Source organism: Ascidiella aspersa, chromosome 3 (genome assembly GCF_963924565.1).
Source record: "Ascidiella aspersa chromosome 3, kaAscAspe10.2, whole genome shotgun sequence".
Lineage (NCBI taxonomy): Eukaryota > Metazoa > Chordata > Ascidiacea > Phlebobranchia > Ascidiidae > Ascidiella > Ascidiella aspersa.
In genome coordinates, this window is record NC_139449.1 from 22,400,615 (window position 1) to 22,425,986 (window position 25,372).

Below are 25,372 nucleotides of genomic sequence, written 5' to 3' on the forward strand. Positions count from 1 at the left end.
CGACAGTGAAAAAATAGAAACTTTTTGCGAAAAAAACACATTGTTTTAAGCAATCACTTGCCACACAGTATGGAAACCCAGCGCAGGGCAACAAATGAAGTGATGAGATGGAACACTTTTTGGTTTCGCAACGTCGAGCAATCGTACACGAAAAAGTCAAGTGAACGCCCCGCCCAATGATAGGTTGTTAGGTACAGTGCTACACCTGAATTAAAGAGGAACACACAATAAGACCTAAAAAGCAACATTACCGAAAAATCTATAAAACCATAGTGTACGAACTGTGTTTTATTCCGAAGTTGGCCTTGTTCTTATTTCGGTCTTATGGCTAGAGTCCAGGTAAACACGCAATGCAGTTACGAAGACAGTGCACTTGCTTATGCAAAACTTGTCACTACACAAAACGTATATTATTCCTACCATTTGAGATATTTACAAACTATAGTTGGAAAAATGCGGTATAAGAAATGTCCGACCTAATAAGGAAAAACTTAAAAACAAAAATTGAAATAGAGCTTTTCAGGGTAAAAATTCCGCCGTGAAGCCATTTTCATTGGGTATGTTGACTTCGATTTAAACAATGGTGTCTATGATACTGTATAAAAATACTCACCTTTTGACGACGTCGCCAAATAATGCTTTGGGTTTGTTCGAAATATCGTAGTAACCACTCTCTTGCAGAACTCGTTCGATTATCGTCTGCAACAACAAGGCTCGCGATATGTTTGTAACATCAAGTCCGCATTTGGACTGTACGATAGGTTTGGGGTAAATGCAAGTAGACCTCTCTTCGGCTTAAATTAACCTCAACATTTTCCAAGATTTTAAGGCGTTTGTTTTAAGCATTAACCGTAACTTAAGGTTATCTTCGCCAGTAAAGGGCATTTTAACAAATTCCAAAGTGGATCTACAACCCATCGCTTGCCAGATGACATATTTACAGTAGAAGAAAAAATGAGTGCAACCCCACCATAAAACAAGCGTTACTTCACCGACCTGCATCTGCGCGTAAGTGATGCCCTCCTCGTAAAGCTTGCCTCCGTCGGTCACCGTGGAAACGTAGCAGCTTCCCAACAGCTCCCGCGCCTCCGACTCCTGCGCGGCTCTCTGCGTCAGGTTTGAGGAGGAAGAAGAGGAAGAAGAAGATGGAGCGTCCACGATAAAGCCGAGATCGATGGTCTCGTGTGATCCCGTGAGAAGCTGGAAGCGGATTGTTTGTTGTCGTGAGTAGGAAAAATAGTAGGGTTTATGGCCCGTTTATACTACAGATGAGCTGAGTTGGGCGTGAAATTATTTACACTATACAGCTGACAACTACTAACAAGGCAAGTTCACTTCCACGCTGCGATGTCCAGTCGAGCAAAGCTTGAAAATCGCTCTAAAGCGTATTTTTTTCAGGGCGTGAGTTGGGCAAAGCGTGAAATGCTCGCGACAATATAAACTAAATGCGCTTTGCTCAGCTCACCGCTGCTGTAGTGCAAAAGGGCCTTAAGTTGTTTACGATATGCATTTGTTGGTTTGCTAAATACTATACGCAACCCAAAAAATCGGGGATCGAAATGATCGAGCTTCTTTTGAAAAACAGCGACACTATATAAGAATAAAATGTTGCCGATGTAATAAGTTATTACTAATAACACACTGGCGGTGGTTTGAGTTGTTGACGAAAGATTGGAAAGTGAAAACATATATTTCGATTTTATCGATTATTCTCGCGTCGATATTTGTATTAAAAACTCAATTTCGTTTAAACATCTTCAAAATAAATTTTCATGGGGCACTAAGAAAGTTCCCCGACCTTATTTCAACCGTTTGTTTTGTTTTAAAAAATGTTTTGTTTGAAAAACAAACCAGGGTAAGGTAAATAAGTCGCAACCAATAACACAGACCTTTAATTGGCGCGAGGCAATGACTCTCAACCATTTTCAACCCGTGGACCCCGCTATTCAAAACTCAATTCCCTCTAAGAAAAATAGCAGCTGTAAATTATACGAAGAGACTTTTTCACCTCGCTAGATTAGTACCAAATTATTAGTAATCAAGTTTGAATATATATTTTATCCCGTTTATGAAAAATTCCTGTACTGCTTCGATTTTAAAGCGGGCTCTGGTCATAACTGGCATTGCTATATTTCATCACCAACTAAATTTGCTTTTTTGGTCGAATTTCGAATTTTCATGTTACTTTTTAAAAAATACCTCAAAATCCTCCAGGAGAATTCCACCCCGGTTAAGAACCTGTGGCGTAAGGCAATATACAGAAAAGATGAATAGATTGCGGTAACCTTACTTACATGTTTGGCAAGTGTTTACTGTAATAGAACAATCAAACGAATTGACACTCTTAGAAATCGGCACACCGGTTTGGAAAGCGCTTAATAGCAGGAACACTGCGACAGCGCAGGTAAACAAGTAAGGCGAAACCGACCTTTTTCAACTCGTCCTTGAGCCCAAGTGACCTGCTGTTGGGTGAGAAGAGCGCCCTCTTGTAGCGAGAAATGATGCGTCGGCGGTAGTTTACGTCACTGGTGGGCGGAAGCTAAAAAACAATAAAAAAAAACAATTTCTGAAAATAGCTTGCTGCTACAGACTCTAGTGCCCCTATTTTGTTCGCTTTCAGTGTCAAACGAATGTAAATTAGGAATACTTACCTGACGGGGGTCTTTAACCGGATCACTGTGGGGTCTGTGTCCTGGCATTTTTTTTCCTGGGTAAAACCGGGTTTTTTTTGGCCAGTATAAAACTAAAATTATTACTAATACTGACACTTACCTATTACCTACACCAAAACAAAAAGGCGAAAAGTTGACCTTCTGCCAATGCGCAGTTATAACTCGGGCCCACCTCCCTGTGGCGGCACCATATCCCTTTGGGAATGGTTGTCCGGAGAGGGCCTGAACCATTACTGACACTTCAGACATTATCGGCCTCCTTTTTGGCCAATGGGAAGACAAAGCCACTACCCTCTTACCTTTTACTTTACTCTTACTTTCTTTGCTTTCTTTTAGTTAGCAAAAAAAAAAAATGTAAATTAGGAAGTAGAACATGAGAGCTGGACTCGACACCTGTCTTGTCATTTTGGATAAGTATGGCCTGATACCGGTAAGTGTGGAGATCTATTTATGTCCGATATAATACCAAGTATTGACCCAATACCCTAGGTCAGGGGTCACCAAACTACGGCCCACTGAGTTAGTTAATCCAGTCGCGGCATATTTCCTAAATGAAGATGAAGTATAGTTAAAATGTTTTGGGATGTAATTAAAACTAAATTTCAGTAAAATTGCAAACTGTACTACAATTTATTAAGGCTCACTACATTTATTATTGCATAATTATTTCACGAAAAAGACGTTCTTCCATAATTAAAGATTAAAGTGGAGTTGACTTTTATTTAATTAAAAATATTTATATGACAAAATTTAGAAATGAATGCCTGTTAAGGACTATTTCACGTGGAATCACGAATACTGAACAGCGGGCCTATTGAGGACACGTGAGGAACAGTTAGGCTACAATTATCCAGTTTAGAATGTGAGCTGATAAATCCTAGCCCTTGCTTTTAAAGTGGCCAACATGGGGTAGCTCTTCAATCACGCACCTGATCGATGAAGATGATCTTGTGAAGCTGGATGAGTGCCTGTTGAACCGGATCGCTGATCTCGCGAAGTTTGCTCGGAGACATGCTCAGCATCCGAGCAGATCCGGAGGTGGAGGAGGCTGCAAGGAAGACGACTCAGTTGGAAGAAAAATCGCAAGTGATTCTCGAACAAGGAAGTATATCTTATGAATGGAGGTTGTAATTGCCAGGGAGTCTTGTTTTTACAAAACGACTTTTGGGCGACGCTATTCACACTTTAAAATGTTTGATCCCAGAGCCTTTTAGATCCAGTTTCTCACTGCTGGTTATACTTACATGGTCGGCTTCGGGCAGAATACTGTCCTCTAGCTTGTTCTCGCGACGCAGTGATCCGATTTAGAGAAGAAGGACGCTGATCTGAAGAACCGTTTCGATTGCCTGTGCAAAATGCATTATTAATTAAAATATGCTTTAAATAGCGTGGTAGTATCGATAAGGTGGTTTCACTGTTGAGCTGATGTTTGTCCAACAATTTCGGATTGAGCTGTTACTCGATGTCAAGCGATAGTATCGGTACTTATTCAATACTAGGGTAGTATCAGTACCAACCAATATCACATTAAGTTTAGCATTTAATCCATGATTTATCTAATTAGCGTTTTCCACTTCAAACTGTAATTATTTTAGAAAGTAGCATATTACCAATAAAGGTAACGAAGTTTTTCAGCGCTAGACCACGATTTTTTCTTAACGACACCACCCCCAATTGTGGAATAAGGCAATGCGACCGTATTATTACTATTTACCATATTCAAAGTAAAATTGTATTATAAACTTGCCCAAATCACTTTTAGCAATGGTCATTATTACCCGTGCAAGTTTTAATTGACTATATATCTTAATTTTTAGAAACATGGCTATATATTTCCGCATTATTATACATTTCAAATTATAACAATTGTGTTGCAATCCACCCACTGTTTCGGCTTGTCGAATGCTCTACGGAAGTAATATTTACTTTGCATGCTTAATTGCTTACACAAGATCACCGTCTCATGTTCGCACATAGGTAAATGATTAGCAGAACCATAGCTCGCTTTTAACGCCAGGTGACTAACCATCAAAGGAAAACATAACACTGAACAAACATAATAAAAAAAATCGTTTTACACAGCAAAAAAAACATGTATTTAGAGGCAAACTGTTGGCTTTGAAATTATGTTGACATTCAAAACCAACCGGTCATGTCGAAGCTGAGGGCTCTTCGTGGTGCTGCGTTCCTCAGGTCGGGACTGGGTGGATGCGGTTGCCTAGAACCGGCTGAAACCGGTCTTGCCCGGTTGCTATTCTTGCTCGGCGTTTCTTCTGTAGACAAGCAGTAGTTTTTACCAGTTAGTAAGGGGCTTGTGAATTAACAGTGCTTTCCTATAGTTATTCAAAGTTTATTTGTGGAAGAAAAGACAAATATAACTTAAGTTAACGCACGTCCGCTGAGAATATGTGTTACTTTTACCCGACATTTCGATCTACGTTTATGTTTCTTGACTAACCTTGAGCAGTGTCGTTTCGCACTTGTCCTGATAATGATTCGAAGCCCAATGATTCAGTATTCTCGTCGCCTTAAAAATAGAAATGTTTAAGTTGTATAATGCTTAATAATGGCGCTGTTTCACGGTCAGTTTGACTGGCTTTTTAGACAGTTTTCGAACAAATTTAAAATACTTTTAAAGACAAAAGCCAGGACATTTAAACCAAACGGCGAAACAAAATACCAGGGACAGTCAAATCAGCGAAATTCGATTGTTCGATGTCAAAGTGTAGCCCTTAAACGTTTGGGCACAAGCCCAGTAAAGCAACCATGAAACCAACGCATAGCGCTTAAGTTTAGCAACCTTTCCTTGTATCCTTGATGACATCGTTTATCTCATCCTGTTCGACCAAACCGTTCTTATTCAATAACTCACCGTTCGCGCTGAACACCTCAGTGTCGCTCGAGTTGGTTCGCGACGGGCTTGTCGTGGCCTGTGATGACGTCACGCTTCCGGCGGAGATCTCCAAAGGCTTGCCCAAACGTTCCGAGCTTTCCTGCGCAACGTTAGTGGTAAATATGAAGTAGACGTATATGCGCTGAACAATGTGAATCGTCACAATGAAAAGAATGTTGCTTGATAATGCATTGCAAAGCCGAAAAGCTAGATCAGTGGTTTTAACCTTTTATGCTTCGTGGCCCCCTTTGAAAGGTTCTCGACCCTCGTGCCCCCCTGCTTATAAAAATACCAAGCATTGTGTTTAACGTATTTACTTAACTTGGTTAGTCATTATAAATCTTATTCTTCGACGCCATCAAGGTATTTTTTATCTTCGGCTCTGTTTTGTACTGAGACAAGCGATGTCACTACATTCGTCGAGATGATTACTCGATTTTCCTTTTATTAATGCGTTGCTATAAGTCTACGTGACAAATAAGTTGTGCGTGAACCGCTTAATGTTGGCCTAAAAATGACCTTGAATAACCCTGTAGCATGCTTTATGCCAGTGGTCGGCAAACTTTTTTGTCGCGGCCCAAAGTACTCTTTTCGGGGCTATTGAAGGCCCGCGTAAAACCATTTGATTTTAAGATGAAATATAACACGGTGCCTTGGTGCCCCAAAGACTACCATTCGCGCGAAAAAAAATTCAATTACATACAGTTTAAGTTGGCAAAAATATAGTTCGACAGGCTCTCAGGACCACATTTGGCACGCGGGCCTTTCCAAGCTGAGCCAATTTAAAAATTCTATGCCACACCAACTTTAAAATAAAGTGTAATGAATGTACGATTGTACGACTATCACGCGGCCCACTAAAAATGGCTCTGCGGCCCACATTTGGGCCGCGGCCCTCAGTTTGCCGACCACTGGTTTATGCGTTGTACGATAGAACGTTTTTGTGCAACTGCACGTTCTTAAAGGAAATTGCGAACCGTTGCACCTGTCAATACACACTAGTTGCTCGCCGAACAGCATTTGTCGGACACTTAATGATTAGGCAAGGGTATAGGCCTAATAATTGGCCGCCCGAAAAAACGCTGACGGCTGACGCCGCACTACATGGCTACGTATGAAGCAGAACACAGTAGACCTTTAACCAAACTTGCCACTCGCGAACGACAAATTAGGCGTAACTTTTTGCGATAAAACGAATAAAAATGATCCAACATTCTAATTTAAACATCCCTACTGACAAGTCAAAGCACGTGTCAGAAAAATGTGTTACAAAATGTTACAAGAAAGGTTTACAATCATAATAAAAACACAAAATTAAGTTGACTGGTAAATTTTGAAAATAGTGATACTTTGGTTTTCCCAATATCTAGATAGAGAGTTATGCCCGTGCCCCCCCAATGACCGCTCCGTGGCCCCCCAAGGTGGCCGAGGGCCACGGTTAAGAAACCCTGAGGTGAGCTAGATCGTCATTACCTTGATTGACGTTTCGATACGAGCTGGTATCATCTTCAGTTAATGTGACTGAGAAGCAATTCAAGCATCACTTAAAAAAAGGTGGGACGCAATTGTTATCAGCCTGAGTTCTATAGTTGGAGGCTTGGAGCATTCAAGATAATGTCGATCTACTCCACCTTTTGGCTTTGCAATTCATTATCAAGCTTCATTACTGATACGTGCATAGTGTTCTACTTATGTATAATATTTTTAAACACACACAAAAATCAAGAAATAGTAATTCTAAATGAACAAAGCATGTCTTTTGCATTAAGTCTATTCAAAATACAGGAAAATCCTATGTCCAACACAAAAAAGACAAAAAGTTAAAGACATAAAAAGTAGCAACAAGAAACCTGCAAAATAAATCAAAAAACAGCTCCTCTGGTAATTTTAATTAGTTAATTAATTGCTGTTTAATCTGTTTTTTTTATTTATAACACTATGCCTGGTAGCAACAGTTTATACCTGCGATGCCTGGCACATCATCTGGTAGTCCTGCATGTATCCGCGCGCCTCGTTGAAATGATGCTGCGTCCTTCGCCGTTCCTTTTCAAGCCGCTTTTCGGACGCCAGGTAGTAGCCGGTGATGGTGTCGGTGTAATGCAGCACCTTCTCAGCGATGAAGCCGCTCACCTCCACAATGTTAGGACGCTGGTCCGGATCCACCGTCAGGCACCTGAACGCCGTCAAAAGAAAAATTACAGAGGCGCAAGTTTGGATTGCGAGTGTAAATATATAGAATGGCAATGGGACGTAGTTGGATTGCAATCTACGACTCAGCTTTTAATACTTAGGCCCCCCCTTATGGACCCTGTACTTTCTGCGTAGCAAAATAAGCATGATGGTTCGAAAGTAGGGACATTTGTCGACGTAAAGGAATCCTAATTGACAGGTACGGGTGGTTTTTTAAGGCTAGCTAACTCGCTGTGCCTAAATATTCTGCCAATTCTTCAAGTTCGTTGGGACTCCTTTACAAAGTGAACTCGGTGGGAGAACGCATAAAACAAAAACAACCAAGCCGTTTCTATTAATCCGATCACGTGCTTAAAACGACTTGGAAAAGTACAATCGTATTGTGGAAATGAAACGTATTTACTGTTAAGAGTTTCTGCGATAATCTAAATTAGACGAGACAAAACTATTTAAAAAAAATTGAATGCAACTTAGAAGCCTTTTTATTCGACTCACCGCCTTGCAGTCTGTTGCACCAGGTTTGAGTAGCCGCGGTCGCTCGGTATCTGTGAGAACTTGCCCTCCACGATCTTGTTGGCGATGGTGAGGATGTTAGAGCCGAGGAAGGGAGGGTCGAGCATCGCCATCTGGTAGAGGATGCAACCTGAAATGAAAATACTTTAGCAATTTGAAGTATGTGCATTGAACCTTTACCGGATTGGACAAAATATATTTAAAGCGGTCTGAAGAACTGTGTTTCGAACGGCGAACGCGCAACAACTATTTTGTATCACTAGTGTCAAATAGCTGTCTTGCTTAATAAAGTAGATGTAACTGTTGTTTCACGTATAGCATATAATACGTTTGGTTTCTCCAATTAACAAAAACCTTTTTTACTATAATTTTAATGAAAACGAACCAAATGACAAAGTCCTGTCACAAAAAACTAATCGAGTACTTGATCAATAAAAGCTAAATCGAGTACTTGATATGATAGACTTTGGTCGGTGAAAGTAAGACGTATACAAATCTGCTATAAAATACAGAATTGTACCGTAAAACATTTGGTACTTTTGATCCTATAGTCACATAGTGTATCGATTATATCAACACAACCGTCCCAGACCACTTTAAAAACTCGGCTTGCCAAAAATACAGCTTCTGAGGCCACAGTTTTCATGCTTACCAAGCGGCCAGATATCCGCTTTGTCGCCGTAGGGTTCGTTCTTGACCATTTCCGGGCAAAGGTACATCATCGTTCCCACGGTCGAGAGCATTTTCGAGTTCTCCTTTTTCTGACGCGCCAGGCCGAAGTCGGCTGCCGACAGACAAAAAAAGGTCAGAGGAGCTTGAACTAAAGTAGTAGGGAAAACAAACCTGTTTTTTCCTGGAAAAAGGTAGGCACTTACTTATTGTCACTTTGTCGTTCTCCCCAAGCATGACGTTGTTGGGCGTGAGGTCCCGGTGAACGATCCTCTTGTCGCAGTGGAGATAGCGCAGAGCGAGGCACATCTGGAATACGCGCACACGATTACAAAGACAAAAACATAAAAAACATTGTCGAGCAAATTTGCTTTTACGTTCTGTAAAAATATTAGGGCAAAATGTAGATCAAAATAGTGTTCCCGTTGTTTGTTGGTTCCTTTGCAGAGAAACTAGCACTAAGCTTTGACAATAGCACTCAGTTATTCCATATTCGTTAGTTATTAATGGTTGATACTAGTAATTTTGGCCTGTTTCCTGAATTGGATAGTCTGAACTTAACTTAACAGTTTAATTATAAGGTTTAACAATACACAAATTACACGTGAATCGTTTGGCATCGCGAATAAGTTCCAAGAACAAATACAACCCTTTACCAGCGTGTTACCCCGAAACATATAATGTTAAAACCTGTAAACTTGATTTATGACATTTTACCCACTGAGAAAGTACCTGAATAAAGACCCTCCAGAGCCTCTGCTCCCCGAATCCCTTCTCCTTCTTCTCCTTTAGCGACGTGAAATGCTCCTGGAGAGAAGCTCCTTCTATCAGCTCCATTTCGATGTACAACTTGTCGTCTGAGGCGTAACAGTTGGCAGTTGGCACTTACAACTGATTCAAGAACCGCTAATGCTATGTGCTATAAGCTAGTGTACCATTATTTGCCCACCTGGATTACTGTTTCTCCTATTCCACACTCACAATACTATTTATTTATGCACAAACACAATTCAAAGGAAGCCTTTCCATATATTCATTACTTTCACGTTTAACTTGAAAACTAAAAATCACGTTTTTTATGTGACAATCATCGTTTCTTATCCAAGTGTTAAATCCTATACTTGCAAGCAAACTAAAAGGCAGTGTACAAGTCAAAAATCGCACAACCTATTTGACCAGCCATCAAAGCGGGTTACAACAACAGCCTTACTTTCTTCGAAGGTGGAATAGTAGCGGACCACGTTGGGGTGGCGCAGCTGTTCCCGGATGATGCTCAACTCCCTGACGATCTCGTCCATGTCGCGCTTCTGCCGTTCCTTTCCCTGTTTCCCTCCCCCACCCACGATGCTCACCTCCTTAAGGGCGAGCGGGGTCTGACGAGAGCGCTTCTTCACCTACAATGGGGACATGCGTTATTCACACTATGTTTGTTTATGTTAAATGGGAATTTTAGGTATGCAGATGAAATAGATTTGGGCGTTTTACTTCTTACATATTTTTATCCATTTAAACACGCTGTTTTTTTTTGTCTGGGTTGACGCTACTCTTCTGAAAACTTAGTCTGAGAGAGTACATAACCGCTAGGTTTGATTTGTTATTGTTGCATTCAGTTAGCTTAAGTATAGTCTCACAACCCGTACACCAAAACGTCGATATTTGTTGTAATCTATAAGAGCTTGGATTTAGCCGTCGTTGTTACTGAAGAACAACTCCAATGGAACTCGCTAAAACTAAACATTTTTTTTTTCAAAAAAGTTCAGATAAAAAGTGGGTACATGTTGGTAAATTTATTTTAAACGAAGCGTTTGACAAGCTGGGGAATGTGGCGCGGAAACCAACACATTTACGATAATATTAAAAATCCTAAGTATTGGTATATCGACCGAGTGTTACGACAACATGAGAAATTAATAAGATGGTCACTTTGTCAGTAAGGTCGATCGAACCTATATATCTTTTCTAAGGTTTGATAAAACTGAAAGAAAATTTCAAAAATGAATGATTTCGTATGAGGCTCGTTTATACCCTGTACACAGATCCAAAGGCTCCGGTGCCGAGAATGTCGTAAATCGCGTAATCGTTGATGAAGCGCTTCGGGGTTTTGTTCTGGTTCAATTCCTCCACATTTTCTTTGATCAAACTGATATCCTTCTCCTGAAGCGCCAGAAGGGTGTAATTTAAAGCAAAGCCTGTTCAAAAATTGCTAACGAATGTCTCGTAGGGTAACCTTACTAGTGTAAATTGTTATTCGCGAACCATACTCACTTCTGACGAGTTAAGGTGTTCAACTAGTGGTCGATAGGCATCGGAGTCTCGGACGTAATGGCCAACGTCAATAAATTTCTGCGGAAGAAAAGCTCACATCAAACACAAATGGGCTGACAACAATGCAAAAATATTATAGCGAAAGTAAACAAAATATTACAACTGAGGAAAGAAATTCCTAAACGTGGCTTGTCAGTGGTTGAAATGCCTTTGAAAAAAACTGTAGTATATAGGTGTGGCAAATCACTCATTACCTGAAACATTGTAGGCTGGAAAAGGTTCTTGAACATTTTGCGATTACGTTCCATCGAAAAGAAAAACCTCAAAGCTCGAAACGCGTTTCTTTGTAACGCAAGTGAACCGTTCAGACATCTGCAAATGAAAGTTTATTTTCTAATTTATGGTCAAATCACGACCTACGAAGAAAACACGTTAAAAGACAAAAACGCAATATATGTTTGGATTTTACGAGTCCAAAATAAACACTCCTGGTTGGGACCAGTTTTACAACTCAAGATATTTTATAGCTACGAAGTAAAACGTTAAAAAATGCCCAACGCGGTGGTACGTTTTAATAACATTTGAGCAACAGGGCAACTAACAAACCTTTAAGACCTCGTGACTTGGGGGCATATTATTTATACGTTATAGTATGGGTAGATTATTCATGCAAAGTTAGTTGTGGCTACTCTTAACTATATTTGAACTTTATTTGATTGCAATATTATGTACTTGACGAAACACACGCCATAACCAAGATAAAAACGCAGGTTCCAACGTTCTTAGCCTAAAACAGCTGTTGCAATGTCGCTTTCAAACACGTTAAGCGTCCAGCGCTTAAAATCCTATTCTTATAGCCACAACACTCACTTCTTGGACGCGCTTCTGGGTAGGATGAGTTTGGCCACCACGTAAATGCCGTTTGTCTGTACAATTGTCTGCGTGCAGCGGTCGTCCAGCGCAAGCTCAGTGAGCAGTGCGCAACAAGCCGAGTACAGCTGCGAGGTAAAGCAAGGTTGAAAGCCTCTTTATGGGACAGCATGGGAGCAAGATATACTTTTAAACGGTTTTACATAACAGAGCAGAAATTAGATACCAAATCGTTTGCGGAAAATGGAAAATAGGGCAACCCCAGTTTACAGTTGAATAAGCACCTCTATTACATTGTTAAACACCAAACCAGATACAAAAAATAGTACATATGAAATTATTACAGGATTTACTGTTTGATCATTGTTTTACTGTGATGATAAAAATATACAAACTTAGAAAAAATAATTTCACAAAATACCATTTTCAGGTTGGTAGACGATCTCTGTTGAACGCGAAATAAAGAAAACACAAATAAACTCGAAACAACACAATCGTATTTTATATGAGGTGTTGTTACAGGCCAATAGAATATTACTTAAAAGCACCTTTAGTTTGTTTTCGTTTAGTTCTTGCTTGCTTGATCGCGTCAATGAAGCGTGGCCTTTCCTGGTGTGCCCACTCGAAAGCTCGTATCTCGTGCAAGTTAAACTTCGGTCTCTGTTCGTTATAACGAAACAAATACAGCGCTATTCAAACTTTTTAATAACTGAAATTTATCTAAACCATAGAATAGATATATTTTATACAAATGTCCTTATGCGTTTGAGCCTTCAATTCGTGTGTTTTTGTCGTTTTTTATTCTTAATTTGACCCTAAATAAACACGCAGTGGTGTCTACGGTTGTCTATGTTTGATACAATTTGTCTACAGTGATAGTTAAATTTCATGTATTAAATAATAAAGTAGTCAATCAAATAAAATTATTTTTTTTAATTCACAATTCTATAGTTTATTTCCAGGTCATGGCAATTCGTTATTGCAGGGAGTTCATTTACTGCTGAACAAGTGGTCTGGCGTATGATAATTGAAATGTCGCGTAATGTCCCACTCAAAAGCTATACCCTGAAACCGCGGCGTAGATATATGGCAGCGAAATTTCGGTGTTTCAAAAAACAACTACAATCAGTATAGATATAAAAAGAAAGTTATAAATATTAAGTATTTGTATCGCGTGTTACAACATGTATCCATAAATAAAACGTGATTACAAAATTAATTTTTTACACATTGAACCCTTATCAAGTTAAACTTATTAATTTGTTGAGAAGAAAATATAACTGTTCTGTGGCACCTCCAGCCATTACGCATAACGGCTGTTAGTCCTGTTTCACAAAAAGTGGAATTCCAGGAACTCACTTGTTTAGGAAGTTAAGAATAAGAGGAATTCCGCCGAGTAAGCGAATCTCGTTCGCGTGATCCGTGTCACTGCAGAGCCGTACCAGGGTCCAGACAATGTGCCACAGGAGGTCGCACTGCTCACAGTCGTTGAGCACGCTCAAAAGGACAGGCAGGGCCTCGTATATCATCACCTGAAACAAAGGCATAAAATAACGAATGGCAACAGTACAGGATGTAAATATATAGTAATCAAACTTTATGCAAATACGATAACTTCGTACAGTTTTTTTTTAAGTTTTAAACGTAGGATGTTAACTGTTTATTCGACTGGATAAATTTCTTATATTTTGAAACGCAATGCTTTATCACGCAATTATATAAACCCTAATTCGATCAACAATTAGGCGCATTTTTGTTTTATAAAGGTCACTACCAGATTTACGGTCTTATTGAGGAAATGAAACCCAATGAAAACCTGTTCTCGGATCTCAGCGTCCGAACACAAGTTCCGAAGAAGGTTTGCCGCGTAGCACTTGGACACATCATCGTAGGCGTGAATAATTTGGACAATTCCTTCGATCGCATGTTGGTCAGCCACCAGATGACGCAGTTCGACACTAAAGGCACACTTGTATTTGATCTTAAAATAACGTTAACTGTTTGTTGTTGTGTGCGCGTTTCGTAATTTACCGCTGTAAGTACGCCGAATCCGTGCCGAATTTCAATATGTTCCTAAATATGGTTAAATCTGTTCAGAAATCGGAACATCTTATCGCCATTCGGAATTATAAAATTAACGACTTTCTTTGCAAGTGGCAAGGGCTATTTTAACGCTCACTTCATGTTACTCCGAATCCCCAACTGTATTTTAATGCCTTCCTGCTAATTCGTCGCTTTCCGACATGTGTTTTATCTCGCCTCTTTTTTTTTCTTTCGCACTCGCTTTATTGTGTCGCTATATAATAATAAAAAAAAAATCTTAAAATAAAGTTGCCAAAAAAAATTCTGGTCAGGACAACATACAATTCGCAAAACCTAGTTGTAGTGCATACAAATTGTCTGGCATCACAAACAGCTTTAAATAAATAGATAAAGGCACATTTTTGTGCTTGTGCTTGTACAAGAATCCAACAGTTGTTATATTAATGGTACGTAAACCATGGAATTTTAGAATCTATTTAGTAGATTTGGATATTTATTCTGATGTTGGGTTTACGCTTGAGGTCGGAACATCGCAGTAAAAAGTTTAGCGTTCATCGTTTTTGGTTATACTTAAGGCCCACACTTTTTTGTATATCATTTATAATTATGGAGTAAATCATGACCATCCATTTTTATCAAGTAGTTTAAATTGATTTAAACTGGGTGAGGCACAAAGAGACAGGCAAACCAGGCGACAGTCCAAATAAGAATTGTCGTTTTCCAGCTGGCAATTTTAGTATAATTGAGGATTTTTAAAGCCATTCATAATCAGTGAAGTGAAGAGAGTGGAACCAAACGTACGTAGATTTCACAGGCAATGGAACAAAATGATACAAAACACATGTGAACATAGAGAAACAAATTATTTACTCAAAATATAACATATATAGGTAAGACAAAACAAAAAAGTGTTACCTTTCTGCTAATGCAACCAATACATGCAATGCACACTGCAACACAAACAAGTCACTAGCTTTCAACAGCAACAACATTGTTCTATGCACGGATGACTGAATGAGGGCCGACTGGTATTTCACATTTCGCGACATCTTTTCATAAATTGCTGACATGTGAAATAAAAGCACAAAATAAATTATGATTTAAACAGAATACAAGGGTACCTTAAAAACCAATATGCAAAAAATACAGGTTTATATTTTATGTCAAACACAAAAGGAAATGAAAATGTGTAGGTTTTATTTAATTTTATGTAAAAGAAAAAAACAAAAACTATTAGCAAACTATTCGACAAATTAAAATGTTGTGTACATATAGACCCGGCTTTGCCTTTGGTGACGTGGTGTGCATGCGCCTCATGCTTTTGATATTGACTATGTACAGCCCATGACGATTTAATAACACTTTTTGTTTTTTCTAGATTACTTCCATTTTTAATATGTGAGGACTTGAATATTGTGCAATTACTGATAATTGCTGTAATAATTGGACAAAAAACAAAAATATGTATTAACTAAGGTCCATTGAACTAGTGAACTAGTTTTAAAATGGTCACTGAATGCCTAACAAAAATATCTGTGAATTATTTGTAAAGTGATGAATTATTCAAAGAAAGAAGTAAATAAAAAAAACCTTTAGGACTGAATGTATTTAGACCCCAATTCAGTTAAAAAATTTTAGGCCGCAAACAGCAGGTTTCCCAGGTGTGTAAATCATGTCAACCCTGGACCATAGGAACAATTTTTTTAGGGGTCTACAATAAAAAAGTTTGAGAATCTCTCATAGAAACGTTGAGGCGACTGTAGGCGTATAATAGTTTAGGGATAGAGTAGTCCAGGGGGAGCATACTTTTAAGCGAGTCGCATTTCAATTTAGTAGCTCAACAAAGTGTCACATTCAGTGGATTAACATGTTGTCGCTTTTTTTCCCTGCCAGAGTATATAAAGTAGTCTGTTGTGGGGGCCACAGCCCACAGCACAGAGCTTTTTGAAATTACTGTCACAAATAATATGTTATATAAGGTTTCACCACACAGCCAAACATTGTTGTGTACTGCTTTATTTGAAGCCGTACATCGCAATGTTACACAGTTGGTGAACCAGATCAATACGGATTACGGAGTTATCAAAAAAACAATACTTTTTGTTGAATGAGATTTTCATAACCTATCATAAAGACTGTGTTCATTTTTTGAACTTGACGATATCCAATTGAACTATATATCTTTATTTGTACAGTACAATAGTTGTATCAACTTTAGTATGCTGCCGGCAAAATTTTCGTTCTGGCTTTATTGTCGCTGTGCCTTGTTCTTGTAAAGAAACATCCATTTTAAGTTTGACAAAAAAAAAAACAGGGAAAATCTTATTTCTGGGCAACATTTCATGATTGAAATTCTGCCCATTAAGATAGGGTAAAGGCTTAGACCTGGGGTAACTTTAAGCCAGAGGGCCAAGTCCATCCCATGAACAATTAAAAACAGCCAGTGCCTTATTTTCCACAACATTTTTTTGTTAAATCAACCTTAAGGTTTTCTACTTTTATTTTACAATATTTTATGGAAGAAGTATAGATACAAGGCAACCATAATTTTCTCTTCTCTTGGCAGTTTTTCAAACAAATATATTTTCAGTTTTCATTAAAAAACAAATACACCTAGTAATATGTGTACTTTAGATCCTCTTTTTGACTCAACCGACTGTAAGTACAAGGTATTTTTTCTTATATGCCTCCCTGTTAATGATAATTGTCCACCCCAGAAAAATAATTGGCTTTAACTATTGTAAGTGACGGCAAATCACCCTAATTTTACTATAAATAAAAACAGTAGAAAGCAAAGTTTTATTTACTCACAAGAGAAGTTGGCAACAATATCGACAACCAATGCTTCATCGCTGCACGTCAGATAGCTGTGGGATTTGATCTGAAATATCTTGGCAAAGTATGTGAAATGTTCACTGTATGCAAATATCTTGAGGTGCTTGGCATCCCGCATCAACATCCTCAGGCAGATAACCATTCTCAGAGTGTTTTCCGGATTATCAAATCTAAAAAAGTGTACAATTAATAAATGTTAGTTGGAAAAAAATCTAATGAAATGCCAATGGATGGTAATTATATTTGGATTTAATTCAGCTGGCATCGTAGAATTTAATACTTAACTAATATTTAAGCATTTGTCTATCTCAAATAAACTGTTAGGAATGTTGATTACCTACAACCTTTAAATGTTTATATAGATACAATGTGGCTAAAAGTGCAGAGCAGAGGCCTTTATAGCAAATTTGTAAAATTCAAAAGCTGTATTCGACAGAATATTTTCTAAAGACTAACAGCTTTATTGGCTACAAACCAAGATTGTACAGGTATATAAGCAAGGTTTGAATCTTTTTGCTCGCCCACTTGCAGCAAGTACAATTCACTTGAGTTGTTATTGGCACCCACTTGCCCTACTGATGAGTTCATTTTGTATTACCAATCACCTTGTTTGAAGCAATATTCCCTCCAAGACATTGATGAACAGCTGATGGTTTGGATGTTCGCTAAAGTTTCTTTCATTCTGGAAATGCAGACTGAACTGCTCAAGACATTCTCCAAGTTTTTCACTGTTCAAAAAAAAAATATATTAACCATTTCTTATAAGCATCCTACTTACCGATAAAAATAGATACTGTATATAAAAATTGTGTTCTCTTTCTTTTATATAATGTAGCATAACATTAACCCTGGTTTCATAAATTTTTGATATTACATTACTATTGAAATTTTACTTTACTTTGTCATTGCACAAATGATGTACACATATTTTAAATTAATATATAGTATCTATTTATAGTAAAGTGTTGTGTTGTACAGTTTAATTAAAGTTGGATGTTAAATGGCACAGTGAATATCTTGGAGTTTGAATATACTAATGTTGTTTCTTATAATAAATAAATATATGTTATGTGTGAATTGGTGGCTGTTGGGTTCATTAACCTGTTAAATATTGTACCAAAACATGTAGGAAGCCATAATTTTGGCCCAAAATGATTGATTTTGTATTGAAATGTTTTTTTCACAAAACAACAATATTATTTTTTTATTCCAAAAAATTAACATGTGAAATACCAGATTAGTAGAATTTTACTACCGGATTACTGACATAAAATATCAGTAAGCAAATCATGATGACAATATTAACCTACTTCAATTTTTTCTCAGCATCCAATCCATTTCCATTGGCATTCTAAAATATAAAAAAACACATTAGTTACCGGCAGACAACTGTAACCGTACTTACTTACAGACAACATTTATAAAAAGGCGTTAAAAATAAAAACTATAATATGTAAAGAAGTTCAATATTAACATTAATTTCAAATATAGTTTGGATTACATTGTTATACTGCTTTGAGTAGCTAAATTAAAGGCTGGTAAACATAGTTTTAAAAATTGTTAGGAAATGTAGTATGTTTTGGTGATATATTCTGTTTATGAAGAAAGTTGATATACTCCCAAAACAATATTTAGGTTGTCTGTAGGTTTTCCTTTAAAAAAATTCAGGTGGATTTTAGGTTGTCATTTTGATGATGCTGATGCTTACAATCCATACAATTTTCTTAAGTGGTGGCTTGGCAGAAATTTAGCCATTTTAGGGTTAAACAATTATTTAAGCAAAACCCTATAATGTAAGGCTTGATAATTAAGGATGACTTTTTTGGTGGGCTACAAAATTCCTTTTAAAATTGTTGCTCTTTATGGGTTAATCTTTTACAATAATGCAGTAATAAATCTTAATTTAACTCTCCTTAAAAACTTGCATGATAACTAGCAAGTTTGCATTCTGAGTTTAATTCATTCATCTATGGTTTAATTCATTATCCTATGCAAAGTAATTCTATTCGTTAAATTAAAAATCTAAACAAAAAACCTACCTTGGAAGTTTGCTTAGCTGATAGATTTAATAATTTAACGATATTCTTTAACTGTATTTCTTCATCTCCTTTAGAAGTCATTTCAAATACATTAGATTGGAAACCAAAGATTAGCCAAAAAACGCCGTTTTAGCAAAGTATTTCTATATCGCTTTGAATCCAGCGTTACTAGTTACAGAAAATCGTCAGCTGAAACGTGAAATACAAATTTCGAAACATAAGCAAATGTTACGGCCAGATCGTTTTTTTATAGACAAATGTAAATCTTATAAAAAAATTACAATACGAATAATGTACTTTATATAAGCAAATTAATTGGTATTTATTTGTAAAATCTAACTTTTTAAATATTCACGACTTTTTATAAAATATACTAGAGTTTGCAATTTTTACTGTACCGCTTGGGATAAACATTAACGATACAAACAATAAATAAAATTGTCCGAAGGTGTTAACAATTACTGGTCATTATTATACCAATAATAATATAGTAAGACAACCCTAACTTATCTATAACAATAGTGCAGTCAATTTAGGTAAAAAAAGGGCGCTGGTTTACCACTTTTTTAAAGTAAGGAAAAGAGTTGTCAAAACTAAAGTTGCCAGCGATGGGAGAATAAACATAACAATAATACGACCCACCCGAACCCAAACTCGTACCCTAATCCAAATGATGGTAGCAATATAGGCTAAAACCACAAAAAAATGTGCTAGGATTCTAGACCAGCACCGAAAAGAGGCCTATACGTAACGATTTTCAACAGAAGTTTTTGTTTAATTAGCACGGGAAAGCTGCCAGGAACTCCCCAAATAAGTCCCTGGAAAAATATCGTGACCAAGACATCTTAATATTCGTTATGGACTGAAAAATTTAAAATGCTGTTAAACGCTCGAGATTGGTCTCATATTATAGAATTGTTTAGTGTAACATAGCCCAGTTAAGCTACGGGACCAAACCGACGATGAATCCATGAGGGGTTATTTAAAAAAAGGGCTATATATCGTCAATTTTGCAATTAGTTACTTCGGAAGTAGGCATATGAGCTATAAAGCCCTCAAGAAAAAAAAATATTTTGGTAACCTAATAATACAATGCACATCCTTGCACTACGTCAAAGGTTTACATTTTTCAAATTATGTATAGTAGAACACCCCGAATTGTAGTTTTATATTTCTTATTAGCCAAAGAGACCTGAACTGTGTTTTATATAAAATCTAGAATTTGTTTGGAACCAGAAGTCAGTTAAGTGAAACGACTAAAATCTCTCTCATGAGAGCTGAACGCGTCTCGATTATCGAACATAGAATAAATAGTAACCACGGTCTCACAAGATTAGTAGGCTAGGTATCACAAAATCTGTTGTTACCGGGCGAACGTTTCTGCACGGCGTTCGAAGCCAGCGAAAAATTGTATCAAACAAACGCCTTCCGTTCGGAGTAACAAATTCGGTCGTGGTTTAGGCTAACAAAGAGGTGGTAACGCATTTTAAGCAGCACTTGAACGTGGCGGAAATAAAAATTTGTCTTGCAAAGTCACAACTAACAAACTTATCCGCAAATTTACTTATTAGGCTTTATATATTCGCACTGTTTTGAAAATACTGAGCATAAAAATCTTAATTTCGTCAAAGCGAAAACTTTAATTAGATTTTTACGGCCACGCAAAAGCTGCGTCAAACGTCAGACAAATCCGTAACACGTTTAAAAAAAATTGCTTTACTGTTAAAACTGCTGCAATAAACGCGATATTCGCAAACTCTGCCTAAATTTTGCGTGGTTAAACACCTACCGCAAGAAGTTTTAAACTTGAAAGCCTTTACTTTACACGTTACACAACATGCGCTCAGTAAATTTCATAACATGTGTTTTTTTTTGCGTTTACGTGTAGCCTATGGTAAAACAGCAAAGGCACTGGTCGTCCATCGTATGTTCACCGATGATTGTGTCCAAAACGGGTTAACTTAATGTTTTCCCACAATAAGACTATCACCTTATAAGGAAAAGGGACATTAAATTCGCCTAAATCACCTTAAATACACTGGATATATGATATTAGTTTAGCGAAAAGGGTTAAAACCGGGGTGGGCCTTTTTAACACAAGAGCCATCTCGTAGCCTACTGGTCGGCTGAGTACAATTTAATTAACAGCCTTAATTCAAAAACTAGCTGTTAAACATAACATCTCAGTCAAATAAACTGAGAAGCAAGCATACATTAACACTGTGTCATACAAGGGAATGATAGAAACAACAAATATAAAAAAAATTCAAGTAAAATAAAACTAAATTATTGAACTATCTGGTTTTCACCATTAAGATTAGCCTGGACAACATGTTAAAAATGTTGCTAACCGGCTGAATCCAATCTCTGCTTACAGCCACACTAAAAAGCAGCAGTCCTCTTATGACGCAAAAAAATTCAATTTTCAGACAAAAAATCTAAACAGGAAAACTATTACAATTATAAAAATTAGGAACAAACCGGGCTAGGCCTCTACAGGTAGAGGAATAGGCCGGTGGATAAGAAGACTGAGTGACATGCTCATTTCGATCCGATAGGACCCGATTAATTTTATCCAAATTTTATTGCTATTAACATTTTAAAACAATTAAGCGTTGATACAGATTTTTGCGATTAAGCCCCTGCGATGCTTGAAAATTAAAAAAAAAATATGTAAAAGTGTTATCCATTTGTCCTTATTCGCCACTCTCAACTGTCACTTTTTCTGTGTTTGCTGTTTTGCGCGCAAAAGGAAAAGCAATGTTTCGCCACTTCGAATAGGTGAGCAAAAGGCAGAAGAGATTCAAAAGTATGTTGCATTCATAAAGAACGCTCAGTGCAACCACTGGGATTGTTTGTGGAATCCATATTGCCACAAAGGCGCCAATCACATCGGTGGTGATGCCAACTGTTCCGCTCAGCAAGACCCGTTTAACACAGCTCATTAGTCGTTCTGTCGAGCGCTTTTGTTTTTTCAGATGACCTTGGTTTTCCTGATTAGGGTTTAAGTTTCGCATTTGATGATTGTGCCGAACGATGGGGTAGACAAATAGAAACGTCAAACAAGTCTGTATCGTTATCGTCGACAAAACGAGAAAAGTGAATGGAATGTAGGACGATACCTTAAGAGTTTCGACATTCGGAGCGCAACCTTGGTTGGTGACGACGTAATCTCTCCACCACAAGTGAAGAAAAAGAGCAGAGACGCCGCTACACACCATAAACGCATAGGTGCCGCGACTTAATGGTTTCAGCTTGGAGAGCTGGACATGTTTGAGCAACTTGTTGTTGTAAAATGAAACTTGCCGACACCAGAGAAACACGTGGCATGTATGTAGTGTGGTAGCGGTGAGCACTACCATCATCTTGCTGAGAATATCACAGGAAATGTCCGAAACGCTACCTGCAAAGACTAGAACCTGTTCCTCGATGCAACGGAGACTGTTCAGAAAGAAAGCTGCGAAGAGCACAAGGTACATCCATTTTCCAGGATCAGTCTTCCATCTTTGAATGCTTGTGGAATTGTGCCTTCTTGTCCTTTTTGTGATCTTAAAAATAAAGAAGGATATTTTGGTTTACAAATTTAAAAAGATCAATTTGAAAATTTAATCTCTTCTTATAACAAAAGTCAAGGCCGCGGGGTCGACCCGGGCCTTAATGGGTCGGTTAATTTAGATGAAATCTGACGTCCGCAAGCGTAGCAGCAAGTTCGGAAGTTATATGAAATCTATTTTGATTGTATTGCTTAATATTCACCCTGTTTTAGTTATGTGGGAGGTTTAATACTGCCTGTGGAGCTCTAGCGTTACTCGGGATTCAGCAAAGTCACTTTATGGACTCATATACTGGACTCAACTTAATACTGGACTCACTTATTTTTCTTATTTTTCAGACAGACCAGAACCAGCTTAGCCGGACTCTAACTGACTCCACAGCCCCAACAAAACGTAAAGAGTATCAGCAAAATTTTCCTAAACACCTATTCAAAAGTGTAGTGCAAAACAATAATTTATTATCTATACAGAGATTAAAACAAATAACACACCTCAAAATCAGAACTAGATGATGGATGGAGATTTCCGAGACTCAGCTTTCGGCTTTTTGCCAAGTCGGTGGTTTTATACAGCACTCGACTTTTATCACTGGGCAATAGTTTTCGCCTGATAAACAGCAGTACGCAAACAAACAAGTATAGGGACACCGATGTCGTGCCGACCGACGTGATTGCGCATATCTCCCACAGGTACGGAATGACGTCAGGACTTGACGTCACGTTTGTACTTCGATTATTCATTGCTATGTCCTAATGTGGAGCTAATAAAATAAAAAGAGTATTACAATTTTCTTAAGTTAAAAATCTTCTCCTCGATTTGTAAAGTCAAACACTGACAATCTGACATGACATTAGAACATTTGCTCTAACCTTCTTGCAGTTCTTTTCTCAAGTTAGTTTATCGTTTGGCAATATGTTCAGAAAATTTAGGGCTAGCATAGATCGAATTAAAAATTTCTAAACGAACGGTCAAGAGAAGACCAATAGGCTATGTCACTCACCCAATGTCAATATTTTTTCCGCACTGTTTTATTTATTGTTAGTACAGCACATGTTGTTACTACAGTATATTTCGACCGTTTAAGGAAAATAGTTTTTTGCCCAATGGTGCCGTATTTATGACTTGCTAATCCACTTTAAATATACCCATAATATTAAAAATTAAAGTAGCCTATATAAGGTCATATTGACATTAAAACATATACCAACTTTTACAAGATGAACGATAAAAATTACCCGTCTTCCTGAAAGTATTTCTTTATGCACTAATTATAGCGCTGCGCGTCTTTATACGACCAATATAGGTAATATTGTGCTTCCCCAACTTTCCCAACTCTATATAAGCTTACCAAATAAACCAACAAAAGAATATTTTACATATTCCTATTTGCTTATAACCTCGCTCGTAAACAGTTAGTTTCTTGGGTTGTTTGCTTAAGACAAAAATTTTTGACATAATTTTAAGACGCAACCTCTAAAAATGGTAACCCCCGAAACATAAATATTAGTTGGAACCCCCTCTTGGTAAACGTCGTACCCCTAATATGCTGTTGTATTACTTCCAGTGCTGCTCTTAAACAAGTTATCTATAGTCTTAACATATGCATTTAAAATATAGGTGCAATGACTGTCAATCAGATAATTATTTCCTCAGGGTGCCTTAAGTACACAACATTAGAAAGATTGAATGTAAACTCGTCTATATATTTTTTTCGTTTTATAACGTTTTTTTCTATCAATTAAAATATTACGCTGTGTCAAATAACATATTACGTAAACATGATTATATATAAGTAGATAAGTATCTAAGGTGCAACCTACTAGCCCTGTACGACTAACGTATATGCAGTTACAAATTTAAATCTGTATGTAAATATGCGACGTGCAGAGCGTCGCACCAGGAAGAATAAATATAACTGGGATTTACATTTTATGCTTGCAATTACAATAAGCCGTCAATCAATTTGCAAACTCAAGGTACCATTGAAAATTCTATGCCGCTTTTGACAAAGTCAAAATGGTGGCTAAATAACATAATAAGTTGAAATTTCAGTACCAATACACAATTTTCTCAATTTTTAGGTCAAAAATCGCCCTACATATGACCAGTCCAATCAGTTTAAACTAAGTCTGTCCTATTTCCAACACACCAATATCTGACTCTCTTTCGAAACTGAAATTCTTTTTCATCTTTGTTTTGGCAATATATCGCAGTCTCATCTTGAATTATCTATAGCTTACCGCGTTTACACCCTAATGCGACACGCCGCTAAATTATAAACAACTAATAACGGCAACGAGTATTCATTAGAAACATAACAATCATGCCCGTTTTAGTGGGTGGACATGTCACTCAGGATACGTGGGTTGTCAACAGAGTTACGCTATGCACCAAACCAGTGTGATTCCTTAAGTCAATTTGATCCAAAAATATCCCTTTGTTTTCTTTGCCACGGTTCTTCCAAGAAACAATACATCGTCAGCCATTAGTCACACTCCAATCAGGATATGAATAGATGTTTGAGACATTTGCTATAGATTTGGATAAATCTTTTTTACAGAGCTGTAGAAAACAATCACGAGGTCCGTGGTGACCAATTATTGGTTTAATAGAAACAAACGCATCAACACGGGACAATGGCCTAAAACCATTTTTGCTTATTCTAGCGTTATTTCGAGGGAATCTTATATGATTTCGGATAGCATATTTATATATAGCTCGTTGCCTGGCAATCCTTTTAGCACAACTGAATTTGCTGCGCTCTCACTGTCGATATGCCCAAAACAATAATAAACGACAAGTTTCGACGACATTTACGCAAACGACTTA

General features: G+C 37.5%; 2 protein-coding genes across 2 annotated transcripts; both read right to left on the reverse strand.

Moving 5' to 3' along the window:
• Positions 1–5: 5 nt before the first annotated feature.
• Positions 6–19,168, reverse strand: LOC146160876 (serine/threonine-protein kinase Nek10-like). Its single transcript, XM_083385036.1, has 27 exons — positions 18,990–19,168; positions 18,261–18,301; positions 17,556–17,678; positions 16,927–17,120; positions 15,031–15,178; positions 13,889–14,030; positions 13,432–13,604; positions 12,621–12,732; positions 12,073–12,200; positions 11,457–11,574; positions 11,203–11,280; positions 10,963–11,091; positions 10,148–10,331; positions 9,670–9,794; positions 9,144–9,246; positions 8,921–9,052; positions 8,251–8,398; positions 7,528–7,738; positions 5,545–5,665; positions 5,131–5,199; positions 4,820–4,945; positions 3,917–4,018; positions 3,602–3,720; positions 2,429–2,539; positions 997–1,200; positions 614–699; positions 6–205 (listed from the first exon to the last, which is right to left on the reverse strand). Exons 1-27 carry the CDS (start codon positions 19,068–19,070, stop codon positions 157–159), a joined length of 3,357 nt encoding a protein of 1,118 aa, XP_083241162.1. The 5' UTR covers positions 19,071–19,168; the 3' UTR covers positions 6–156.
• A 2,512-nt stretch (positions 19,169–21,680) lies between these two features.
• On the reverse strand, positions 21,681–23,283 carry LOC146160877 (uncharacterized). The gene is made up of 2 exons (XM_083385038.1): positions 23,035–23,283; positions 21,681–22,537 (listed from the first exon to the last, which is right to left on the reverse strand). Exons 1-2 carry the CDS (start codon positions 23,281–23,283, stop codon positions 21,686–21,688), a joined length of 1,101 nt encoding a protein of 366 aa, XP_083241164.1. The 3' UTR covers positions 21,681–21,685.
• Positions 23,284–25,372: the final 2,089 nt, after the last annotated feature.